Source organism: Artemia franciscana, chromosome 1 (assembly GCF_032884065.1).
Source record: "Artemia franciscana chromosome 1, ASM3288406v1, whole genome shotgun sequence".
In the NCBI taxonomy this organism is placed as follows: domain Eukaryota; kingdom Metazoa; phylum Arthropoda; class Branchiopoda; order Anostraca; family Artemiidae; genus Artemia; species Artemia franciscana.
In genome coordinates this window covers 21130997-21154871 of record NC_088863.1, presented here as the reverse complement: position 1 = coordinate 21154871, position 23875 = coordinate 21130997, and the positions used below count along the sequence as shown (strand labels likewise).

The window sequence follows — 23875 nt, the reverse complement described above, 5'->3', positions numbered from 1 at the left end:
CCTTAGCCGACTGCGCCTTTAACGTTTTGATTGCTCCACGTAACATATCCTCAGAAATCCTGTAATCAGTTGAAAAATTCTTCAACCTTTCATCTAATTGCAACACAACACTGTTGGAATCGTACGAAGTCGACAACTTAGAAAAATAATTTTCCCACTCTTTTAGCGACGGTGTGGAATTAGTATCAGGCATGTTAATCCGCCTATTGCCTCGGCGAACATTCCAAAGGAGATTTTTGTCCTTGTCGTTATCAATGTTTGAAGAAGCTTCTTCTATGATCAGGTTATTATGACGACGGAGCTCTGCTTGGAATTCAGCCTTTCTCTTTTTCATTAGCAAAACAACTGGATGCGAGTCTCTTGGCTTACCGAGGGCCCGCCATTCCCAATACGCTTGTTTAGCCGCCTTATTAGAATTTACCAAAAAAGGATTGAGGCTCCAAAAAGGTTTCTGCGCGCCCAATCTTATCCTATTAGTAGGAAAAACTGCCGCAGCACCATACTTTAAGCAATGGATTAATTCAAAATAAAGACAATTAATAGTCAAAGAGGGATTACTATCCATTGAATCCAAACTATCAGGGATATAGACTTTATCAATTAAAGTCCCAACTCTTTCTTGGTAAAGCGGTCTAAAATTTAGATTCCAATCAACCCGATCAAAAAATTTAGGAAGCTTATTACCAGAAAAACGAACTGGGGAAGGACGAGAAGTCAAAGGGGGTATAAGGAACTGAAGCGGCATGTGGTCACTAACGGGGAAATCTTTGATTACAGTAACCACAGGCAAAGAATCACTTGGGTTAGAAGAAAAAACATGGTCAATATTAGTTGTACTACCACTCCAATGAATATAAGTAAAATCCTGGGACTTCGGTAAAACAGAAAAATTAGGAAGACAAGAAGATAAAATTGTAACCCTTTCATTTGCTATATTTGGATCACAGTTAAAATCACCTAAAATATAAGTCCGCAAATTTGACTGTAAACTAGAGACAAAACGACTAAGATTAAAACAGCATTGAGTAAACGCATCAAAAGAAATATCATCATGGTAATCAGTCGGAAAATAACAATTAATTAAAACTACATTTGAAAAACTACAAGCTAAAAAATTTGTATCAATTGCTAGAATAGCTGCATTAAGAGACTTGGGTAAAATAGTAGCTAAACCACCGGAGGGACGTCCACCAGTCGGTGTAGCGGGAACAGCAAAAATGTCATGCTCAGTGGACAGACTAGAAAGCAGATTCAACGAATGATCAAGGAGGTGGTGTTCCTGAAGACATAATAACGATGATTTTTCATTCAAAAAACTATGAAGTACAGGTAATTTCCCTAACACACCATTTGAATTAAAGGACGTAATACAAAGTAATACATTCATTTACAAAATTTCTTTAAAATCGGACACCTAAAGCTGTAAACTGGATGATCATTCGAGCCACAACTGGCGCATTTAACTGGCGCTTGACATGGGGAGTCTTTAGTCGAAATGTGATTACCGCTACATCGGGCACATTTGAAACATTCAGATTTACACTGATTTTGAACATGGTTAAAACTTTGACATTTAAAACAACGCCTAGGCTGAATACGATCACGTTCCACTCGGAAAATCTCATAACCGAATTTGATGCCATGTTTGATGTAAAAATGCAGGTATTCTTCTGTTTGAAAAATAACTCTTACAATTTGCGATTTTCCTAGCCGGTTAAACTCGATTATACCCGGAAAGTCCAATGCGTAGGCACTAACATCAAAATCAATGTCCACACTCCTGATAATTCCAAAAAATCGCCGAGGCTTGGAAGTTATTATGCTTTCAGGAAAATTAACCTTTAGATCACAACTGAGCTTCGATGCATCTTGAGATGGTACCGATACCATAACACTATCCTTAGTTGCTTTAACATAACGAATATTTGCACACCCTGTCTTATCAAATTCTTTCTTGCGGCAGACAGGATCCTTCAGTAGGAGAGTGGGTGGGTTTTTTATCACTATGGTCTCTAATGGGACAGTCTTTAGTGGGAGAGGCGGCCATTCATGGTGGGGCACAGTGGGGGGATTGAGATCAAGATCATTGCCAGGCGTTATTTTTTTCTCTAAATTAGATTCGATACGCTCAATAGAAGAAAGTGTTTTTTCAAGCTTTCGGGAATAGTCATAAACAAGTTTATCAAGCCGGACGCTGATGTCAGGCTTTAATACTGGACATTCATTAAAGCTCCGTGGGACGATTACAGGCCATATGAACTGTTTCGAATCAAGTTCTATGATAACACGCATTATGTCCGAGGCAGTAGTCTTTTCAGCTGTTTTTCCTCTCCTTTCTTGCAATCTACCAGCTTTACGACACAGACATGCGAGCAGCGTTTTTGCTACATTCAACTCTTCTAAACGATAGAATCCTGCCATAGCGTTAGATATTTCATCAACACTTATTCCTGCTTTCAGCGAATCAAGAGCGAAGAATAATATCGAATTAACTACGACATGCGAAATTCCTGTCTCTGACACAAAAGTCTTATCAAAATCGCATGCATTGACTGGCTGGCTTGTGACGTCAGATATATTGTCACTTGCAATTATCTCAGTGGAATGTTTATTTGGTCTTGAAATAGACTGGATTGACAGGTCCACGCTTCGACTGCATGAATTTTCAGCTAAAGAATTAGTATTAGCGGGAATGGATTTTTGACTGCTGATTATCGGGGATATACAGGGATTATTATTAGAGATGCAAGATTCATGTACTTCATCGTTATTTGAACAGATTAAGCAAATCCAATTCGGTTTTTCTTTACGCTCAATTGGGGAAATGCCTGCACACTGTGGGTGAAACATCTCGAGACATTTTGTGCATTGCAGGGTAATCCCCTTGCCACAAGATCGACCACAACCAGGACAAATAAATATTGACATTTCTCACTCCTTAGGTCTGGGGTTAAATAAGCAAGGCCAAAAAAAAAAAAAAAAAAAAAAATCGGCTTTAGCGCTCCATTAAGCTTATAATGCAGTAGAATCCTTTATGTAGGTCAATAAGTATAGTAGGGATTATGCGTCACTATAATCCCTATTGCGAAATTTTGAGTTTCTTCACATAAAACTTACTGAATTAATAATGTCCATGCAATATCCAATTTAGATGTTGACACTTTGAACTCTGAACTGATATTTTATATATTTGTATTTCATTATAATTTATAAAACTAAGAAAGATCAAGAGTTCTATTTTTGTATCATCAAAATATGTTATCATCAAAATGTGTATCATCAAAAATCATCAAAATATGTTAAAACTATATGGAACCAAACCGTAGCATTCCTTTGAAGGTACGGTTATCTTTCAGAATCAATGTGTTTTTAATATTTGAATTTTTACAGACGAACAACGTTGTCAATTTCATCGATTAGTTTTGCTTATTTATCTTCAAGGATCAACGCGGCAACACTGACGGAAACGTAAGACTGCTTTATTAGCTTCATAATTTCGACACAACCAACATAAAAGTCTGAGAAACTCGTGGAATCCGGGCATGAAAAGAATTAAGCTAAGTCCAAGGAACAAAACTTATTTTATATCCCTGGTTCTTTAACAAATTCATTATGGCAAGACAACCCGAGGAAAAGAAAGAGACAGAGAAATAGAGAAGTTATTAGTTAAAGAAAACACGGTACTACTATTTCCTTTTCTCCTTCTCTCTCTATACACACTACAAATTAAATGTGCATGTTTCATCCTTGGAATGAGCTCCTTTTTTATTATTAGAAACTACGCTACATAGGGGAGACTGTTGCTCTTCAGTCCCCTCCCCCCTCACTGATCTTTCCCCTTCAAAACTAAAGAGTTTAATCCAAAGGTGAAACAATTTTTTATGTACTAAAAGCGATTCATGCATTCCAGTAAATAACAATTTATACCCTTGTAGTGGTATAATTGAGGGGAAGTAGGCTTGATTATAATTTTAAGTATTGCTCTTAACTATAATTAAAGCAGCTTTTATGTTTCCTTTCTTGTTTTAGTTGTACGAATCTTATTAAAAGATGCAGTCATTCTGTGCATTGTGGCGAGAGACTCGACGACCGGCCATGAGGTCTTTAGTCCCTGAGTTAAAATGCAGATAAACATTTTTGTTTCCCGGCCATTTCGGGGACCACATCGAGGAAGGGAATCAAGGACAAATTAGGCAACAACTGTGAAAATCATCCAATTTACAAATAGAACAAAAACATTTCCGATTTTTTTTTACTTTGACGGTATTTCCTTAGGAATAAAACAGGTGTATGAACCATCTTTCAAAAGGATTACGTTGCAGGATGAATATGAATAAATTTGTTATCAGAGACGAGGAGCTTAAGACCTAGTAACAAGGTTTTTAGACATGATTCAGTCAGGGTATCATGTTACTGTCAATGGTGCCACCCTAGCAGATAGGTCATTTTTAACTCCATCGTCTGCCAGTCTTTTTTTTTTAACGAGCCATGAATTCAAAACAAATAACACCAATTGTACGAACACCTTACTCGTTTACAAGGACAGACTCCAGTATTCGGTGAAACAAATAGCATTAGTATCTCTACTTATCTTTATATACATATATGTATATATATATATATATACATATATATATATATATACAAAAAAGTGTCGTGATATCCTTCAATACGTGTAGAACTCTATAAGCATGCACTTTAATAAAAACACTAAATCAACCTCCCCCCCCCCAAAAAAAAAACAACAAAAATAAACTAAACATTCTCCTACGAGCTGGAAATTCCATACATAGACTGTGCAGAAAATAAAATACTTTTCTATAAGTCTATCAGTAGTCCATCACCTACCATAGATTGTAGTGTGTCTTCAGACATCAGCGATAATTTTCCTCTTCTTTTCTTCTATCTACAGCATTCTCTTTCGTTTTTGTTATAATTTTGCAAGCAATGATCCCACTGGTACCCAGCATACATGGAGGTGTACTATGATACCATCTTTATTTCTTTTACTATCATCCTATTTACGACCAGAATTAATTAGCTGGCTGAATCTCACTGAAACTCTCATTTAGACATAGCACATTATATTTTTCTGGTAAACAGATGGCAGTAGCATCGCTTCTTCTCTTTTTCTCGTTTTTACAACAACAACGTTTGCGACGTCTTTCATTACTTGACAGACTGTAGGAGGTTGCATTAGCATTAAGACTGCTAGTTGTTTGTTGAAGTTATCAATGTTGTTTGTTATTGTTGTCAATGTTGTTTGATAGATTCATCTATTGTTCATTCCTAAGGCAGGACGCTATACAACGTATATTTTAAAAGAAAACTGAACAAATATGTTCCAGTTTATTTTACTGTTATTAAAAAACAGTTGCCTGTTCAAAAAAGACTATAGATATCCAAGGTGCGATAGACACAATGTTAAAATTTTTTTTTTTTTATAGGAAAAGAGGAAAAACTAGACTACCATGCCATCTATATTACATAACGAATATCTCATTGGTTACCAGTTTTCAGGTTAGATGAATATCGGTTGGTGCTGCTTTCTGATATCCTGAGGTCTTCGATGCCTGGAACCATATGCAAAATGGCACGATATGTGGAAAAGGCGGGAGAGGCTCAGTCGAGCCCGAGTGAATAAAAATAAGTATTGTTTTGTATTGAGTGTGTGTTCTGTGCAGTGTTGTATTATTAAATCATGTTGTGTATGGCCGTAGGGCTCAAATAAACTTTCTTTCTTTCCTTCTTTCTTATCACCGACACTTTCAATTATACATCATAGATTCCCTTTTTCATGTATGTGACCTCTTTATTTACTTAATTTATTCGCCTATTGTAATTTTAAAGACAGGATGTTACACAACATAAATTTTACAGGGAAAATTGGAGAAATGCATTTTAGGTTATTTTACTGTTACTACAAAGTTGCGGTCAAAAAAAGAATACGGGTATACAAGGTACGATGGATAGAATGTCGATGTTAATTTTCTTGGAATAGGAAAAAGAGGACAAACCTGACAGGCTCGTGCATTAATATCAACATCATTAAAAAGCCTCTTGACAACTAATTTATGTTCTTCAGTCGCAATAGGAGCTAGGCAGACGAGCATTATCGGGGTATAGCCAGCACGATTCGGTTTCCCAGAATCACAAACTTTTGTGTCCAACAAAAGGGAGACTATGGAAAAATTCCCATGCGAAACAGCGTAATGCATGGCTGTATTCCCCTAAAAAGAAAATTGGTTAACCAAGGACAGCCGGAATATCGATTATTTGATTGGTAAAAAATACGCTGTCCCTTTGATTGACAATAACTGTAGAAGGCTGCCAAAAAAAGGAATGATTTTGGACACGTCTTTTTCCCTAGACAGATCGAAACTAAGACACCAACAAAAATCTAACCAATATTTACTGTAAAGACGATTTTCTGCTGCATTATTTCAGATTAAAATTTTTATTAAACAGAAAATAACTATTTATCCATCACAAAAATGTGTCGCTTTGTATATAAATAAATATATATATATATATATATATATATATATATATATATATATATATATATATATATATATATATATATATATATATATATATATATATATATATATATATAAATCTGTCATCCTTCATCAGCAGAACGTACTGTTTGATTTAATTTATATAGTAGCCGAAGAGTATTTCCTCACAAAACTACAGCGTTACATTTATAATGCGTTATAAACACCGCAATTATGTAATGTTATGCTACGTAATTTAGGTTTATGTTTACTGTTTGATTTAATTTATATAGTAGCCGAAGACCTTGTCGTCCAAAAAACTGTGCTTTACGTTAATAATGCGTTGTAACCACAATGTAGCGTTATACAACGTTACGCTACTTTACCAACACAGTAATTATTAGGATTACGCTAAGTAATTTCGAATTGTGTTTTTTGTTAAATTTCCATACTAGCCAAAGAGCATGTAGTTGATAAAACTGTAGTGTTACGTTTATAATGCTTCATAACCACCTTTTAGCGATATAAAACTTTACACTGCATTAAAACACAGTAATTATGTAGCGTTACACGAGGTAATTTAGAATTACGTTTTTGTTTAATTTCTATACTAGCCAAAGAACCTGTTTTCGAAGAAAACTGTAACGCATACTGTTTTCGTGAAGGTTAGAAAAAAAAAACTTGGTTTGCTCCCTCCTTTCAAAATTCTAAACTTCGTCTCCCTCTCCTCATACCTAAAAAAAGAAAAATCCCCTAAAGTTCCAACTAGATCACCGAGCCATGGCAAAAGAGGATGTACTTACCAAATTTACCAAATGCGTAACAATACTTACCAAATAACGCATAAAAACCGTCACATTTTAATGAAACCTATTCAAGCAATCCCCATAATAATAATATATGGTCGATTCAGTAACGTAAACTGGGACAGGGGTAGTATATTTGACCCGATTTGATTTTTGCCCACCCCCCCTCAATTTATTAAAAAAAGTCGTATTTTTTGCGGGAAATGTTTTTTTTTAACTTTTTAGATTTTTGAAAACGCATTTTGCTCCTTACCCCCTACATTATGTCAGCTGCCGACATTGGGTCTTTTGTGTAAGGAAAAAGATTCATACTCTCAGCGAGTATAATTAAATCAACTGGCTGAGCAGAACCCCTTTCTTCAGGAAAACTCATACTACTGATGGAACAAAGTTCCTCTTTGAAGAAAAACAATATTATCAGGAAAATTAAATGTTGAACCGAAATATTAAATACTAGATCAAAAAGTATCGATAACTATACAAGAGGGGAAACTGGCGATTAGTGTCGAAAAAAAATCTCAGAGCCATCTAGCATTTGGACACACTTGGCATTTTCTTCAGTAAAATAATAAGAATATCAGTAAAATAGAAAATAATAACGACACCTCACAGTTTTCAGATTCATTACGCAGCATGTATTTTGAAGGAGGACAGAAAACATAAGAAAATGTGTTTTGAGTTATTTACTGTTAATAAAAAGGAGTTGTCTATCAATGAGAGATTTACAGGTATGCAAAATAAGACCTGCAGGATTTTCATGTTGGCAGCTTTAATTCAAAGCTATTTCCGCAAGCAAAAACAAGAAGCTCCGTGGTACTAGAGCAGCCGAATAAGATACAGGAAACGGATTGAACTAATCGATACTATTTTATCTGAGAAAATTTTTTTCGAAAAATGTCGTATAGCACCTTTTGAACTCCCGTTGCTGAATTTAAGTAGCACCAACTACGTGAATCTACCAAATTACCTAACCTATTTAAATAGTTATCGTCTTGTCACGACATTCACCTTCCAATTTCGATAATAATAGTTATTATAAGAAAAAGAGTAGGCTCGTATCTGGATAACTCGAGTTGACCACCTAAGAACTTTCTTGAGAAAAACTAAAAAACAGATAATTACACAAGTAAAACTTTAAATTATCTAATCAATTTAAATGATTATTGTCTAGTTTTGACACTAGTTTTGACCCTCTAGTTCAGATAATAACGACGAAAGAAAATGATTCAATAAGCATCAGTAATGTTGACTTCTTTGGCTAAAACTTTTCTCGAGAGATAAAGCAAAAACGGAATGTTAAATAAACAAAACACCAAATCATTTACCCTATTAAAATCATCAGTGTATTGTCGTGATACAACTCTTCTAGCGTTGATAATAATAACAATTCAAATAAGAAACGCTTTAACTCACATTAACATTAGTCACATTGACGACCTCGGCCGTCATAATGACCTTTCTTAAAAGAAGCAACAGCATACAACTAAATAAAAAAGGAGTCATCTAATCTATTTAGATGATTACTGTCTTTTAATGACACTATCATTTTACATGAAGTTTATGACGCTAGCATTTTAGATAAAGTTTAGATGAAGGTAATGTTTAAACATGAAGTTTATTAAGTTTAAAACCATCAATCAAGAGTTAAGACCCTGAGAAAATTTGATTAATTTAAAAAAAAAAAACACAACCCTCGAAAAGGGTAGAGATCTTGACAAAAATACAAATCAAATTCAGAATATAAGGGAACATCATCACAGAGGTTTAAACTCCAATCATAAAAACGCAAATGAAGTTCTTTAGGGTTAAGGGAGCGGGTTGAAGGTTAGGGCACCCCCTCCTCCCTGCAAAAGATCAACCTTCATCCTATCCCAAAAACTGGTGCGCAGTAGTTATGAAAAATGAGTGGATTCAACTTACATTAGCATCAGTCATGTTGACCACCTTAGCCAAAACATTTCTTGAGACTGCTTCGAGTTCGTCTAAGTAATCTTCAACTATCTTGGGGTTCGCTTCCTTTTTACTAGTAACAGTAAACCATTCTTGACTGATTATATTTGTAGCTGCTGTTAGGTGTCGACTTCCTTTGATTTTTGAATTTGAAAGCGAGTCATTTAGAACTTTCAAAGCTGCTTTCATCTCTTTTGATGGTTCAACCCTAAAAATAATCAAGACTTTTAATTGTATAAAGTAAAGAATGGCCTCAGCAATGAGTCATTCAGAACTTTCAAAGCTGCTTTCATCTCTTTGGATGGTTCAACCCTAAAAATAATCAAGACTTTTAATTGTATAAAGTAAAGAATGGCCTCAGCAATGAGTCATTCAGAACTTTCAAAGCTGCTTTCATCTCTTTGGATGGTTCAACCCTAAAAATAATCAAGACTTTTAATTGTATAAAGTAAAGAATGGCCTCAGCAATGAGTCATTCAGAACTTTCAAAGCTACTTTCATCTCTTTGGATGGTTCAACCCTAAAAATAATCAAGACTTTTAATTGTATAAAGTAAAGAATGGCCTCAGCAATGAGTCATTCAGAACTTTCAAAGCTGCTTTCATCTCTTTGGATGGTTTTAATTGTATAAAGTAAAGAATGGCCTCAGCAATGAGTCATTCAGAACTTTCAAAGCTGCTTTCATCTCTTTTGATGGTTCAACCCTAAAAATAATCAAGACTTTTAATTGTATAAAGTAAAGAATGGCCTCAAAAATGAAAGAAAGGAACTGAACCGTTAAGAACACATAGATAAAACTGCACTTACTCCCATATTTCTAACTATAAAATAACTATAAATGAACAGAAAATATAAATAAAATATTTTTATGGAATTTGTTCACTCCCGTCACAACAAACCTTGTAGTTTCAACAAAAAAAAAATGCTTGAATAACCACAAGGAGAACATAAATCTTAAATGTATACGCTTAAAAATTGTTATTTAGAAAATAAAAAAGAATAATAAAAGATTTCAAAGTGATTTTTTAAATAAAATTATATAGAAATCATTGGATACACCAGGCATCAACACATTAAAAATTAACTTTTGAATTTTGTATAAAAATTGCGTTCAAAATGTTTTCCATGAAGGGATAGACCAAAGAGTTCATTAATAAAACACAGTGCCAAACACATGACTTTTTATGCAACAATACGCTTTTTTTTTAAAAAAGCCACGAGGTTTCAAGGTTTCGTTACGAAAAACTTGCGTTTCCCCATAAAATTAGAAGTATTCACTCATGTTGAAAAGGTGAAGTACTTTTGTGTTATAAGGTGTGAAACTTCTGACGGAAAACATGACATCTCATTTCACAGGTTTGACATGAAAAAAAGGAACAATTATAGTCTCTAGCGCTAAATGTATCAAATTACACTTAATGCAAACTATATATACAAAATCGAATGTATGTTTGTGGCTGTGTGCGTACTGTAGACATTACTATCCTATTCGTCCAATCGCCAAGACCCTTTAAGAAGTATTTGAGTATACTCGTGAAGTGGTTTTAAGTACCCCCCAAGGCCCTCTTAATACTTTTTGCATTGACCGAAATTAGAGAGCCCTGAACTCAAACACCTGTTGGTTCCTTTGGTTAACTTTATTTACATTTTCTGGATGTTCAATTAAAGGGTTAATTGATATAAATTCCATCATTTAACACATTTCCAAAATTACACAATTTTTTCAAGGAATATTCTTTCGTATTGAACAGTTTCTTTAATTTGGTATTAAACCTAATTTTTCAAATACTTGTCAATTTAAAAATAGCATTAAACATGAAAAATTGCGAAATGCAAAATGGTGTTGGTTGATTCTACCTCGACACTAGCGCCACTTTCCACTCTTATAAGTAATCCATACTCTTTAATATAGGCTTTAATATCAACTAAAATGGTAATTTCCCCCTCTAACACTTCTGACAATTCAACCACCCTTCAAATAGAAAACACTTGACAAATAGTTTAACGCCTACTTTGGAATAAATCTCCTTAAATTGCACCATTGCCTAAAATGCAAATCACGTTATTTTGCCACCGCTGCCATAAAAACAACAACAGTCCGAAGTGGTTCCAATAGCATTAGCAATACGGCCGCGTCTGAGATGCAATTATTTACCCTACATTACATACCCTTTTACGACTTAACTGAAGTTAAAATATGTCAATGATAGTAAAAGGTATGCATATACTAACACCTTTATTTTGCCATCAAAGTGCTAAGTCCTTCTCTAATAAAGCTTCAAAGAATGAACTGTTTGATTGTTGTGACATAAAACTTCATTAGTCCTTTCCGGTAAAATTCTTACCTTTCTTAAAATTCTGGTAAAAAAAGTAAGAGTTTTCAAAGCTTGTGCTAAAAATTCAAAATTAATTTTGTCTCCCCCTCCCCCAACATATAAAATGGTACACAATAGATTTTGACATACTGAATTTTAAAGACGAAATACAAAATCATAGATAGTTTAAAGGGAGCTCTAACCCCTCCCTGTCCCTTAAGAAAGGCTACTGACTAGTTTGTCTGCTTTCCTTTTGAATTTATGCAGAAAATACCTTCTTCGAATTTCGTTTAGAGCCTTTTGTCCTCTGGATTTGCTTGGAGATAAGGGCGTGGATTTTATTTCTGTTTCAGTTCCTTCACTTGTGTCTGATTCAGACAGTGTTTCACTTTCATCCTCTGAAAAATCGCTTAAACCTGCTTCTGGCTCAGAAATGGCTCGCTTGCTGAAAGTTATAAAATACAAATTAGATTGGCTTTTTGTGATTCTGGCATCGTTAGCCTTTTAAACACAATTAGGCTATGACCAATTTGATATGACCAAAGTCTTTTTAAGCAACTTCCAGACATGCAACTGCAATATTTAGACAGTTATTAGAACAAACTCTACGACTATATTTATTTAAATTTAATTAGTTATTTATATATTTTCGTTTCATTCTATTTATAAATAAATTAAAAAACAGGTTTTTTCAACTAAAAGTATGGAGCAACATTACAACTCAAAACGGACAGAATTTATTATGTACATGAAGAAGATAGCCCCCTCCTCAACACCTCGCTCTTGACGCTTAAGTTTTTCTTAAAATGTGTTTCCCCTTCCCCCTCTATAATTTCTCCTGGAAATTTTCCTCCACAAAGAAAATTCTTCCCATGGTAATCTTCTCACCCAGCAGGAGATTTGCCCCGAAAAATGTCTGTACGTTTCCCAACAACGGTGCTTAGCTTACAGCGACAGTCCTTTGCCCAACCCTAATGCAACTATTCTAATTAAATGGCTATCACAAGTTTTTGATCGGATATATGTTAAAAAAAGGGGCATGAGAGAGGGGCCAGTTGCCCTACAATCGTTGGTCGCTAAAAAAGGCTCTAGAACTTTTCATTTTTCTCTAAACAACCTTCTTCCAATCTTCTCGAACCATTGGTTTGATGCAATCACCCCTGGGAAAAAACAACAATAAATAAACACCCATCAATGATCTTTTCTACTGGCAAAACATTCTAAGTTCCTTTTCTTTGTAGATAGGAGCTCGAAACCTCTGCAGCAGGGTTATCTTATATACTGAATCTTATGGTGTGATTTTCATTAAGATTGCTTGACTTTATGGGGGTATCTTGCCACTTTTTCAAATATCAGGCACATTTTCTCAGGGATTTGGAACTTTAAAAGTTTTGGAACTTTAAGCCCCTTAAGACAAGAATCTATTCAGGGTGAAATAGTTATGTAGATCGTAAGACACTACATGCATTCAAGTTAACAAAATGGCACCTTGCAACGGCTTGGGAGAAACTGGTTCACAAAAAGGTCATAAACTGGTTTGGAAGAGGAAGTTCAAACGTTCAAACATTTTTGTTCATAATAGTTGAAAGGCCCAATAACTATGCCTTTGAATATAACATGATCCCCCACAGCCCCAGGGAAAGTTCTTTAAGTTATAAACTTAATATGTTTTTTTTTTTAATCTTAGTAACTGTCCTTGATCTGCGTCAGACGATTTGTTTTCAAGAAGATTTACATTTGAAGATATATTCTAAATCTAATCATTTCAGTTTCTAGTAGAAAAAGAAATGTGTTTTGTCTCTTAAGGATATAGTATATGAGTGGACTGAACCCCTACTTTTTATATTTTTATTTGCTGAAAAAATAATAGTTGGGTCTCAACCCATTTGAGAAAGTGAAAACATAGAAATCCTTACATTCTCCTGATTTATTTTTATTTGCTGGAAAAATAATAGTTGGATCTCAACCCATTTGAGAAAGTGAAAACATAGAAATCCTTACATTCTCCTGAAGAGGAAGTGTAGGGAGTAAGATTTAAAAATAAAATTTAAATAATAATTTCATAGAGTACCTTTCCATCAAACAGCTCGTGGTAACGAACTGTAAGCAAGGGGCGACACGGCTCAATAGTAATTGAAACTATAAAAAACGGAGGTTCGATACCGATAGATATATCAAAGAATCGGCTTGCTATGCTGATTACAAATATATAAGTACATTAAGTTTAGCGTTAGTCTCAGGCTACGAGCCTGAGAAAATTTGGCTGATTTTCCAAAAAGGGGGAAAACACCCCCTAAAAATTGAAGAATCCTAATGAAAATCACATCATCAGAATATTTGTATCAGAAAAACTTATTTCACAGGTTTCAACCTCATATCTGCAAAAATTGGAATTTTCTTCTTTTTTTGGGAAGAAAAAGCACAGATTCGTGTATTTTTTTTTTCGAGGGTGATCGTAACGACCCAGTGGTCATTGAATATCGGAAAAAGGATCATTAAAATGGAAATTGAAAGTTTAGTGCCCTTTTTTAAGTGATCCAAAAGGCTGAAGGGCAACTAGCCCCCTGCCTCTTTTTTCCAAAATCCTTTAAAGTTCTTTAAGTTATAAAATTTGCCCATTATCTACGCATAGTATTTGTTATTGGGAAGTATGCATACATTTTCGGGTGGAAGGGGACGAATTTTCTGCTGGGTGTTTTTCCAGGGGAGGAAAGATTCTAGGGGGTGAGCTTGTCAGCAGAAATTTTACACTTGGAGAATTTACCAGCATTCTTATACAATTTTTTTTATGTCTTGCTTTCCCTTTTCCGTCTCAATTTTAGGTGTGGAGTTGTTAAGGGTAATTGTCCGGGGTAAAGTTTCACCAGGATTGAACTGTCGAGAGGCTATTTCCGTGGGAGATAGTTTTCTCCGTGGATGTGGGGCAAGATTTCCTGGCATTATTTTAAAAAGATCAGAAATAAAATTAAAAAAAAGTTTTTTCAACTGAAAGTAAAGAGCAACATTAAAATTTAAAACGAACAGAAATTTTTACGTATATGTAGGAGGTTGCCCCCTCCTTAACAACTCCCTCTTTACGCTAAAGTTTGAATTTTGTTTCAATTCTTAAGAACGACTCCCAAAACACAAGGGTCGTTTAATTAGAGCAATAAGGATCTTTTTTTAAAAGTACTAAAGAAAAAACTTAAGCGTCAAGAGCGAGGTGTTGAGGAGGGGGCTATCTTCTTCATGTACATAATAAATTCTGTCCGTTTTCCCTGAGAAAAAGTAGGGGTTCAGTCCACTCATATACTATATCCTTAAGAGACGAAACACATTTCTTTTTCTACTAGAAACTGAAATGATTAGATTTAGAATATATCTTCAAATGTAAATCTTCTTGAAAACAAATCGCCTGACGCAGATCAAAGACAGGTACTAAGATTAGAAAAAAACATACTAAGTTAAAGAAAAAAAATGCTAATTCTTGATATTTTCAAAATAAATTGTTCCTAGACAAGGGAAAGATCAACAAGAAACTTAAGATCGTATCTCGATAAAATGAAAAAGAAACAATTAACCATATGCAGTTTTACACAGTTAAAACATAGTTTAAAATCTAAATGAGAGAATTAGTTGGGGGTTAAATCAATTTCTTTATAAGATTTTGGTCGAAGATATGAATCACTTTTACCCAAGGGCGGATCTAGAGAAAAATCTTGGGGGGGGGGGGCATTGGACCAAGGGAGCCAATATGATTCGAGTGTAGTGATAGGGGGAGGGGGTGTAAATAACGCTTTCGTCAGACTAGTTCGTCTGTGTGAATCTGGTTGGTGCTGATGTAAAATGACAAAGAAACCTCTTTGAAAGCCAATAATATCTTCCTATAGCACTAAAATGCATATCAAACAGTTCGTGGTAACGAACTGTAGTAAGGAGCGACCCGGCTCAATAGTAACCAAAACTCTAAAAAATGGAATTTTGATACCAATAGCTACATCAAAAGAATCGCATTTTAATGCTGGTTTTAAATATATAAGTTTCATCAAGTTTAGTCTTACCCATCAAAAGTTACGAGCCTGAGAAAATTTGCGTTATTTTAGAAAATAGGGGGAAACGCCCCCTAAAAGTCATAGAATCTTAACGAAAATCACACCATCAGATTCAGCGTATCAGAGAACCCTACTGTAGAAGTTTCGAGCTCCTATCTACAAAAATGTGGAATTTTGCATTTTTTGCCAGAAGGCAGATCACGGATGCGTGTTTATTTGTTTTTTTTTTTTTTTTTTTTCCCCAGGGGTGATCGTATCGACCCAGTTGTCCTAGAATGTTGCAAGAGGGCTCATTCTAACGGAAATGAAAAGTTCTAGTGCCCTTTTTAAGTGACCAAAAAAATTGGAGGGCACCTAGGCCCCCTCCCACGCTAATTATTTTCCCAAATTCAACGGATCAAAATTCTGAGATAGCCATTTTATTCAGCGTAGTCGAAAAACCTTATAACTATGTCTTTGGGGACGACTTACTCCCCCACAGTCCCCGTGGGAGGGGCAACAAGTTACAAACTTTGACCTGTGCTTACATATAGTAATGGTTATTGGGAAGTATACAGGCGTTTTCAGGAGGATTTTTTTGGTTTGGGGGAGGGGTTGAGAAGAGGGGGATATGCTGGGGGAACATTCCTTCGAGAATTTGTAATAGGAGAAGAAAATTTCCATGAAGGGAGAGCAGGATTTACTAGCATTATTTAAAAAAAAAACAATTAAAAAATAAAAGTGAAAAAGCTTTTTCAGCTGGAAGTAAGGAACAGCAATAAAACTTAAAACAAACAGAAATTATTACCCATATGAGGGGCTCACCTCCTTCTAATACCTCGCTCTTTACGCTAAAGTATTTTCGGTAATTTCAACTACTTATTCTACGGCTTTTGTGATTCAGGGGGTCATTCTTAATGAATTGGGATAAAATTTAAGCTTTAGTGTAAAGAGCGAGGTACTGATGATGGGGCGAATCCCCTCATATAGGTAATAAAAACATGAGAATACAAAAGTTCTTTACGTAAGCTAATTTATAAGTTACGTAAATCTTTTACCAATAAAAAGATTCGTAAAAAATTAAAAGTTCTAGTTGCCTTTTTAATTAACCAAAAAATCGGGGGGCAACTAGGCCTCGTCCCCCGCTCTTTTTTTCTCAAAATCATTCGATCAAAATTATGAGAAAGCCATTGAGCCAAAAAAAAAAAAAAAAATGCAAATTTCGTTTTGATTATTCCTCTGCGGAGAGCCAAAATCAAAACATGCATTGATTCAAAAACGTTCAGAAATTAAGTAAAAAAAAAACAAGTTTTTTCAACTGAAAGTAAGGAGTGACATCAAAACTTAAAACGCACAGAAATTACTTCGTATATGAAAGAGGCTGCTTCCTCATCAACGCCCCGCTCTTTACGCTAAAGTTTTTTACTGTTTTAGAAAGAAGAATTGAGAGAAAGAGTCAAACTTTAGCGTAAAGAGCGGGGCGTTGATGAGGAAGCAGCCTCTTTCATATACGAAGTAATTTCTGTGCGTTTTAAGTTTTGATGTCACTCCTTACTTTCAGTTGAAAAAACTTGTTTTTTTTTATTTAATTAACAACAGACACGGGCAGATTCTTCGATGAATAAATTACTATGGCTTCATTGAGACTTTTTGAATGAGTAGACCAGACTATTTTTTTTGTAGAGTTGGATAAAAAAAAATCAAATCATGGGGAAAATAAAATTTATTATCATTGCCAAAGAATTTTTGACAACCTGGAATTTCTGACTCTTTGACAACCAGGACACACTTACACTCTTCTATTTATTTAAATTGTAAGAGCAAAAGTAGTAATAGTAGCCGAGAAAGTTTCAAATTAAATCTCCCTGTCGTTCACGATATATTGCTGAGGTTCTTATTGGCACCCATACTTACAGTGCCTTTTGATATGGTCATTATCTATTTATCCCCATAATTTTGGGGCAATAATGAACAAAATATGGGGGTAATATCGGGGTAGTCAGTGATGAAACGGAGGGAGATAAGGGCAATAAAAACATTCAATAGTCTTCCAAATCGTCTTGCAGGGACGATAGAGCTTGAGATAATTAATACTTGTGAATCAGTCAGCCTACGTCGACCTTATCAATCTGGATAGTTTCTAACTTCCACATTATGTTCAAATTACACAGATGATATTCCACTAGGACTTCGTCCTAGTAAGATAGTATTCTACCCAGCATCTTACTACAGTAGGGCAGCTCAAGATGACAGGGCATGTGAATTAGCTCTCCTAAATCCCCCACAGCAAACTCAAATGTCCGAAACATTTCCCAAAACCCTTTCATAATGTGTCTCCCCTTCCGTGACCCATCCTTATCATACCCCTATCAATGATCTCCAGAAACCGTACCCTAAATAGGTGGGCTCTTAAGAAAGAGAATAAAAAAATTGCCAAAAAAAGAAAACACAATCTGAAGATAAAGATCTAGCAAGCAAGCAAGTTTAATGATACGATTAATTTTTCCTGAAAACGAGGTTTATTTTTTAATTTCATGACGAAATGATTCGTAAACTAATAGTGCGAGCAGTTTCATGTCTGAATCTCTAGCAGATCAAGAGCAACATCTTAGGTAAGGGGGCCACTGGACGAAGGGAGCGTGTGACTCGTGGTGGGCACCAAATTAAAAAGTTTGTTTTAAAAAAGATTAAAAAAGGAAAAAAAAACAGAATAAGGGCGCCAGAAATATTTTGGGAGAAGAGGCACCCCCCAACCCCATGGATCTGTTCCTGGCCTAAATTGCTCTTACATTCTAAATTAAATCTTTCATTCATCTAAATTCAACCAAATTGCCAGTCGCTATTTTAATTAGTCACAAAACTAAATTAAGAAATTTTTTTTAGTGGGGAGTGGACGGGACAGTTCAAAAAAATTACTCCTTAACATAAATGAATGTTGTAAGTTGCCTTGTCATATCCCCATCATTGAAGCCCACACACCATACCCTAAATCGACGGGCTCACAAGAAAGAGAATAAAAGAAATCTGCCAAAAAAAGAAAAAGAAAACACATTCTGAAGATGAAGATCTAGCAAGCAAGTTAAATTATATGATTAATTTTTCATGAAAACGAGGTTTATCTTATAATTTTATGACGAAATGATTCGTGAACTGATCGTGCGAGCAGTTTCATGTCTGAATCTCTAACAGATCAAGAGCAGAATCTTGGGTAAGGGGGCTGCTGAACCAAGAGCGCCAATGTGACTCGAGGTGGACACCAAATTAAAAAGTTTATTTTAAAAAAGATTAAAAAAGAAAGAAAAAAGAACGGAATAAGTGTGCCAGGAGTGTCTTAGGAGGAGGGTCGCCCCCTTCGACCTCATGTATCTGTTCCGGGCCTAAATTGCTTTTAACCAAGTTAGCTATATAGTTAAAATAAATAGATAGATAGATTTATTCACATGAAAGCCTTATTGGGCCATTCGCTATTTAATTAGTCACAAAACTAAAAACTGAGGATGGAAGGGGTTTATTATTAGTCAAAACGTACCTTTCGATTTCCGGGTATTTTCGGATATTTTACCGAAATATCCAGAAATATCCGTCGATCCCCTTCCACAATCAGCCGTCAGTCTTAGTCTCTTACCCATTCTATGCTCGTGACTAGATTTTCTATTTTTATCCATTTTGAACTTTTAGCTACAAGGCTACTTTTCAATATGTCACTGTGAATAGACAAATAGCTATAACTGTGTTACCACGTTTATGAAACGTGCTGAAGATACCAGTTTTATCTTCAACAGGTGTTTCCATTTTCGTGAAATAGGGGAAAGCTCCATGTTCGCAGAAAAATCTTTGCAGCAATTAAAGATTTTTATGCCAATTTTGCAGATATATACTGAACCGGCTGAAGATAAATAATTTTTGTTCGTTTTAAGTTTCAACTTTGCTCTTTACATTCATAAGAAAACTTTGCTTTTTGTTGTTAATTGGGTAATCACCTACGAATAATTGATCAAATTGACAAGTATACTTAAAAAAAGAGTAAAAAAAGAGAAGGGAATGCTAACGAGTGCACCTGAAAAATCTTGGGTGGGGCCTAAGCCCCCCCCCCGGCTCCTTGAATCCACTCCTGCTTTTACTAAAATCACATAATAGGCATGTTTATGAATACATATATATTTTTTTTAAACCAGCCATCCTTTTGTACACAAACCTAGCCCTAACTATTTTACCACTAATGAGTTTTTTGTTTTTTAAAAAAGTAGAGTTGTGAGAAAGAGTCAAACTTTAGCGTAAAGAGCGGGGCGTTGAGGAGGGGACAACCCCTTCCAAATACGGAAGAAATTCTGTTCATTTTAAGTTTTAATGTCACCCCTTACTTACAGTTAAAAAAACTTTTTTTTATTTAATTAATTAAACAAACCCAGTAATAATTAAGCCAATAATAAGGCATCAGTGAGATGGCAGCTTAGATGTCTAACGAGGTCAAGGCCGAAGACCTCGACCGAGTCCGTTGATTTTTGAATTAAAAATATAATAGTTGTGGGCAAGTCAAGTCATGGCTAATTGTAGAAAAAGCCAAGACAGATAGTCCAATTAAGTGGGCATCAAGTCATGGCAAATTTTCCCCCCTTCATTTTAATGTCAAAGCCCTTAATGGCAGGTAAAGAGACAAGTATGATGAATGTTGTCACTATTTCGCAATTTGAATTGTCAAATGCTAATTTTATAGATAAGAACAAGCTGTAAAAATTCTTACGACTTGTATGCCCTTATTCGTCTTGAATAACACCACTAAACAGTGATCTGCTATATTTAGTGACTATCTATGCTTCACCTTATTTGCTAACTATATTTTACTATTTTAGAGCCAAACAACCCATGGTTTAGCAAACATCTTTTTTGTGTCTTTAATATTGCAACAGTTTTGATAATTCCTTCGCTGAAGCACATTTTTACTACATTGTCAACAAAGAAAATTGGTTTGCCAAGCCTGGAATTTTTTCCTTTTTTTCATATCTCTCTCTCTTTCAACAACAATCACTATTAATATCATTACAGTGAGTCAGTTTATACTCGCGTCAATTCTGAGTTGCTTTTTTTACTTTGTATCTTTGTTGACTAGGAGCATATAACTAATTTTTCACAGTGTTGGGTGTTTCTCTGAAAGAAATTTTGTGGATAAAATTGTGCTTTAGCTCATTTATATCAAAGATTCACAAGGAGACTTTACTGACCTCATGTTTCTGGTCATCTTGTCAAGAGAGTTTCCGCTTCCATGTCTTCCTCCCGGTTCAGATTGAATGTCTTCTTCAAACGGCGAGTTCATTAATCCAGCAACAAAGCTGGCAGTTGAAATCTTTGCTGCCGGCTTTTGAACTTCTTTTCTTCCAATTAAAGGGCTGTTCGGAGCAGATCTGGGTAAGGGCAGTGCAAGTCGTGTTCTGGGATTACTTCCTTTTGCCATTATTGGACTCCTTGCTCCACTATTTGTACTTGTATAACTACATTCTGATGTTTCAGAAGGCGGTATTTGAATTGTTTGACTCAGCTTAGGGATACGGCTTGGAATAAAAGGAGGCTTCACAGCTGGTGAAGCAGACTTTCGATCATTGGAAAGTCCTTCAGAAAAGCGTTTTTCACACTCATCATCAGTCTCAGTTTGCACGTGAATTGAAGACATGATAGCATGGCTTTTTGGCAGCAAATCATTACTGTCTGTACTACAATCACGAAGACTAGGTTTATCAGGACAGATTTCAGAAGGGAATACTGAATTGTCCCCAATCGCAACACTTCTTGTTTGGACCTTTTTACATTTATCACAATAGGTTTCATTAACTTTGTAATCTCCAACACCAATTGAACGACTTTTGATAGCAGAACATTTTTCGCACCATGTATCATTGATATGAAAAGCACCAACACCGATATGTCGTACAGATTTTTTAGAACACAGATTACAAAATTTGTCATTTATTGACGAATCACTACTTGCAGTATCTCGAGTTAATGGTTTCGCAGTAACAAATTTGTGAATGAGCTCAGGCTTGCAGCTCACTCCAACAGACCGAACAAAATTCTTTTCCATTTTAGAAACTTGTGCTGATGCGTCCGCAGTTTTAACTAAAGGAGGAACAACTTGCACTATCCTCTGGGGCTCAACATTACACTGAACAGCACTATCCACACATGGTAACCGCTGCTCATCAGCCATCACCTTCTGGAAGTCATCAATAGCAGCTTGGATGTCCTTATCCGTTTTGATATCACTGCTTTTTAAATCCGTCTCACACAGAGATGAACACATTTTTATAGATTCAGTATTTGTCGAGTTGTCAAACGTCAATTTAGGAGGAGCCATACGAACTTGAGACATTCTTCTTAACATGGACGACCCGGCAAGACTATATTTTACATAACTTTTATAATCTTCAACTAAATTCGATTTATCGTTGTTATTCGCTTCGAAATCAGTATTAGTTTCAACGGAATTGAATCGCTTAAGAGACTGTTGAAAACACTTAAGACACGGTTTAGCACGAACTTCACGCGGCTTCTCAAATACCTTTGGCACTTCAATGGTTTCAGTCCCTACAGTCCGTACATCTTTAGTAAATAGTGTTGAGGCGTCAGACATTAAGCGGGGCTCCCCAACACATATATGGTGCATAATAGGTGTCGATGAAATACCCACTTCAGAAGTAGATACTTTTTCAGGCAGAAGCTCCACAATAGGATCCAATCCACGCTCGATTAAGAGCCCTGAAATAAAGAAATTGGAATTATACAGAATGACAGAAAACGACATAGTAAATACAAAAAATAATTAGTAAGACATAAGTTCGTGCTGATAGTAGTATGCAGATCTTCAGCACATTTAATTAGACTTTGTTTTCTGTTGATGCTAGTTGAAATGAACAAAATACATTTGTGGTTATTACTTACAGTGTCTATATAACTTGGGGTAGTTCGTAATTTAATGGTTTAGTCTCAAACTAAGAAGAATTTAGTCACATATTTAGGAATAAAAATATTTTTATCAACATTTAACCTTGCATCACTATTATTAATCTTCAAGTAAAAACAATCTCAGGTTTTTACAACCAACCACCCTTTACTAAATCGTTTCTGAGACCACACTGGCTAAGCATGAAGAAACAAGAAACATCGTAAAGAGGAAACGAGAATAATAACAGCCAGTGGAAAATAAAGATAAGAGTCCGCAGGACAACATTAAAAAACAGACCTTAAAACCAACACTAAAACTAAAAGAAGACCCTTCCCAAGTAAAGATGAAAGGGTAAGTAAATAAAAAATAGATAGTGAATGACATTTCAAACTTTCATTTTATGTAAAGCTTTTTTAAAGGTTAATAAGTTCATTGTAAATGAGGCTTAGATAAGTTTCTCCAGTATGTCTATTGAGGTCGACCTTTTGGTGGATATGCTTTTTGATTTCAACTGCCTCCCTGAAAAGTTGCATGAGACCTTTAACCGGGGTAATAATGGGGGTTTTATCAAACATATCAAATGGTGCGGGTTGTAATAGATGTGTTGAATAATGGCAGAATCAAAAGCCTTAAGCCTTTGGCGTAGCCCCATGGCTTTGTCGAGCGGAGGTCCCTACCGAAATATTTCCATAGTTGTCTTCTATTTTACTGGCTGTTATTATCCTCGTTTTTTCTTCTTTGCAATTTTTTAATTTTTTGTCTCCCTTTACTGGTGTTGATTTAAGAAACAGCACTTTTATTTCTATATGCGAGTAGCGCTTAATTTAAATCTAAGTGTTTATAACCGCGGACATTTTGGAAATCAATTCTAAGCAGAAAAATTTGTCAAGTAAACTTTCCGGTTTAGTTTTTAAAAATAACAAACTTTATAGCCCAATTTAGCAGTTTAATTGTGTTAAGGGCTACACTTGCACCATTATCATAAGAACCACTTATGGCCCTTAAAACCACTTATGGCCATTGGCCCTTATAAAATCAGAGCAGAACCTTACGCAGAAAAAATATATTTAAAAAAAAAAAAAAATAAATATATTTATATTTTTTTTAAAAAAACTTACCACTTCAATGCTTCGCTAATACTGATGTTATATTATTTTCCAGTCCTTTACAGCCCAATACCTAATAGCAAAATACAGATTTGACAAACCCTTTGTGCATCAGTGCTTCAAGTACTGCTTAAATAAAGTCGAATATTTAAAATTAAAAGTGCTCCTTAACTCCTCCTTCTGAAACTAGTGATTCGCGACAAGCCTACGGCTAAACTTTAGACAATTCATGTTATCAAATTTATTAGTCT

At 35.2% G+C, this 23875-nt stretch overlaps 1 protein-coding gene across 5 annotated transcripts in view; it reads right to left on the bottom strand.

Annotated features, from left to right (window-relative positions):
• The window catches only part of LOC136026799 (KN motif and ankyrin repeat domain-containing protein 1-like), a 147455-nt gene that overhangs the window by 15354 nt on the left and 108226 nt on the right, over positions 1-23875 (bottom strand). For all 5 annotated transcript variants that reach the window (XM_065703508.1, XM_065703516.1, XM_065703501.1 and 2 more), the window contains 4 exons: positions 20804-22331; positions 11849-12019; positions 9230-9467; positions 6018-6230 (listed from right to left, as the gene is read on the bottom strand). In XM_065703508.1, coding sequence (XP_065559580.1) covers positions 6018-6230; positions 9230-9467; positions 11849-12019; positions 20804-22331 — 2150 coding nt within the window. The remainder of the gene's footprint in view (positions 1-6017; positions 6231-9229; positions 9468-11848; positions 12020-20803; positions 22332-23875) is intronic.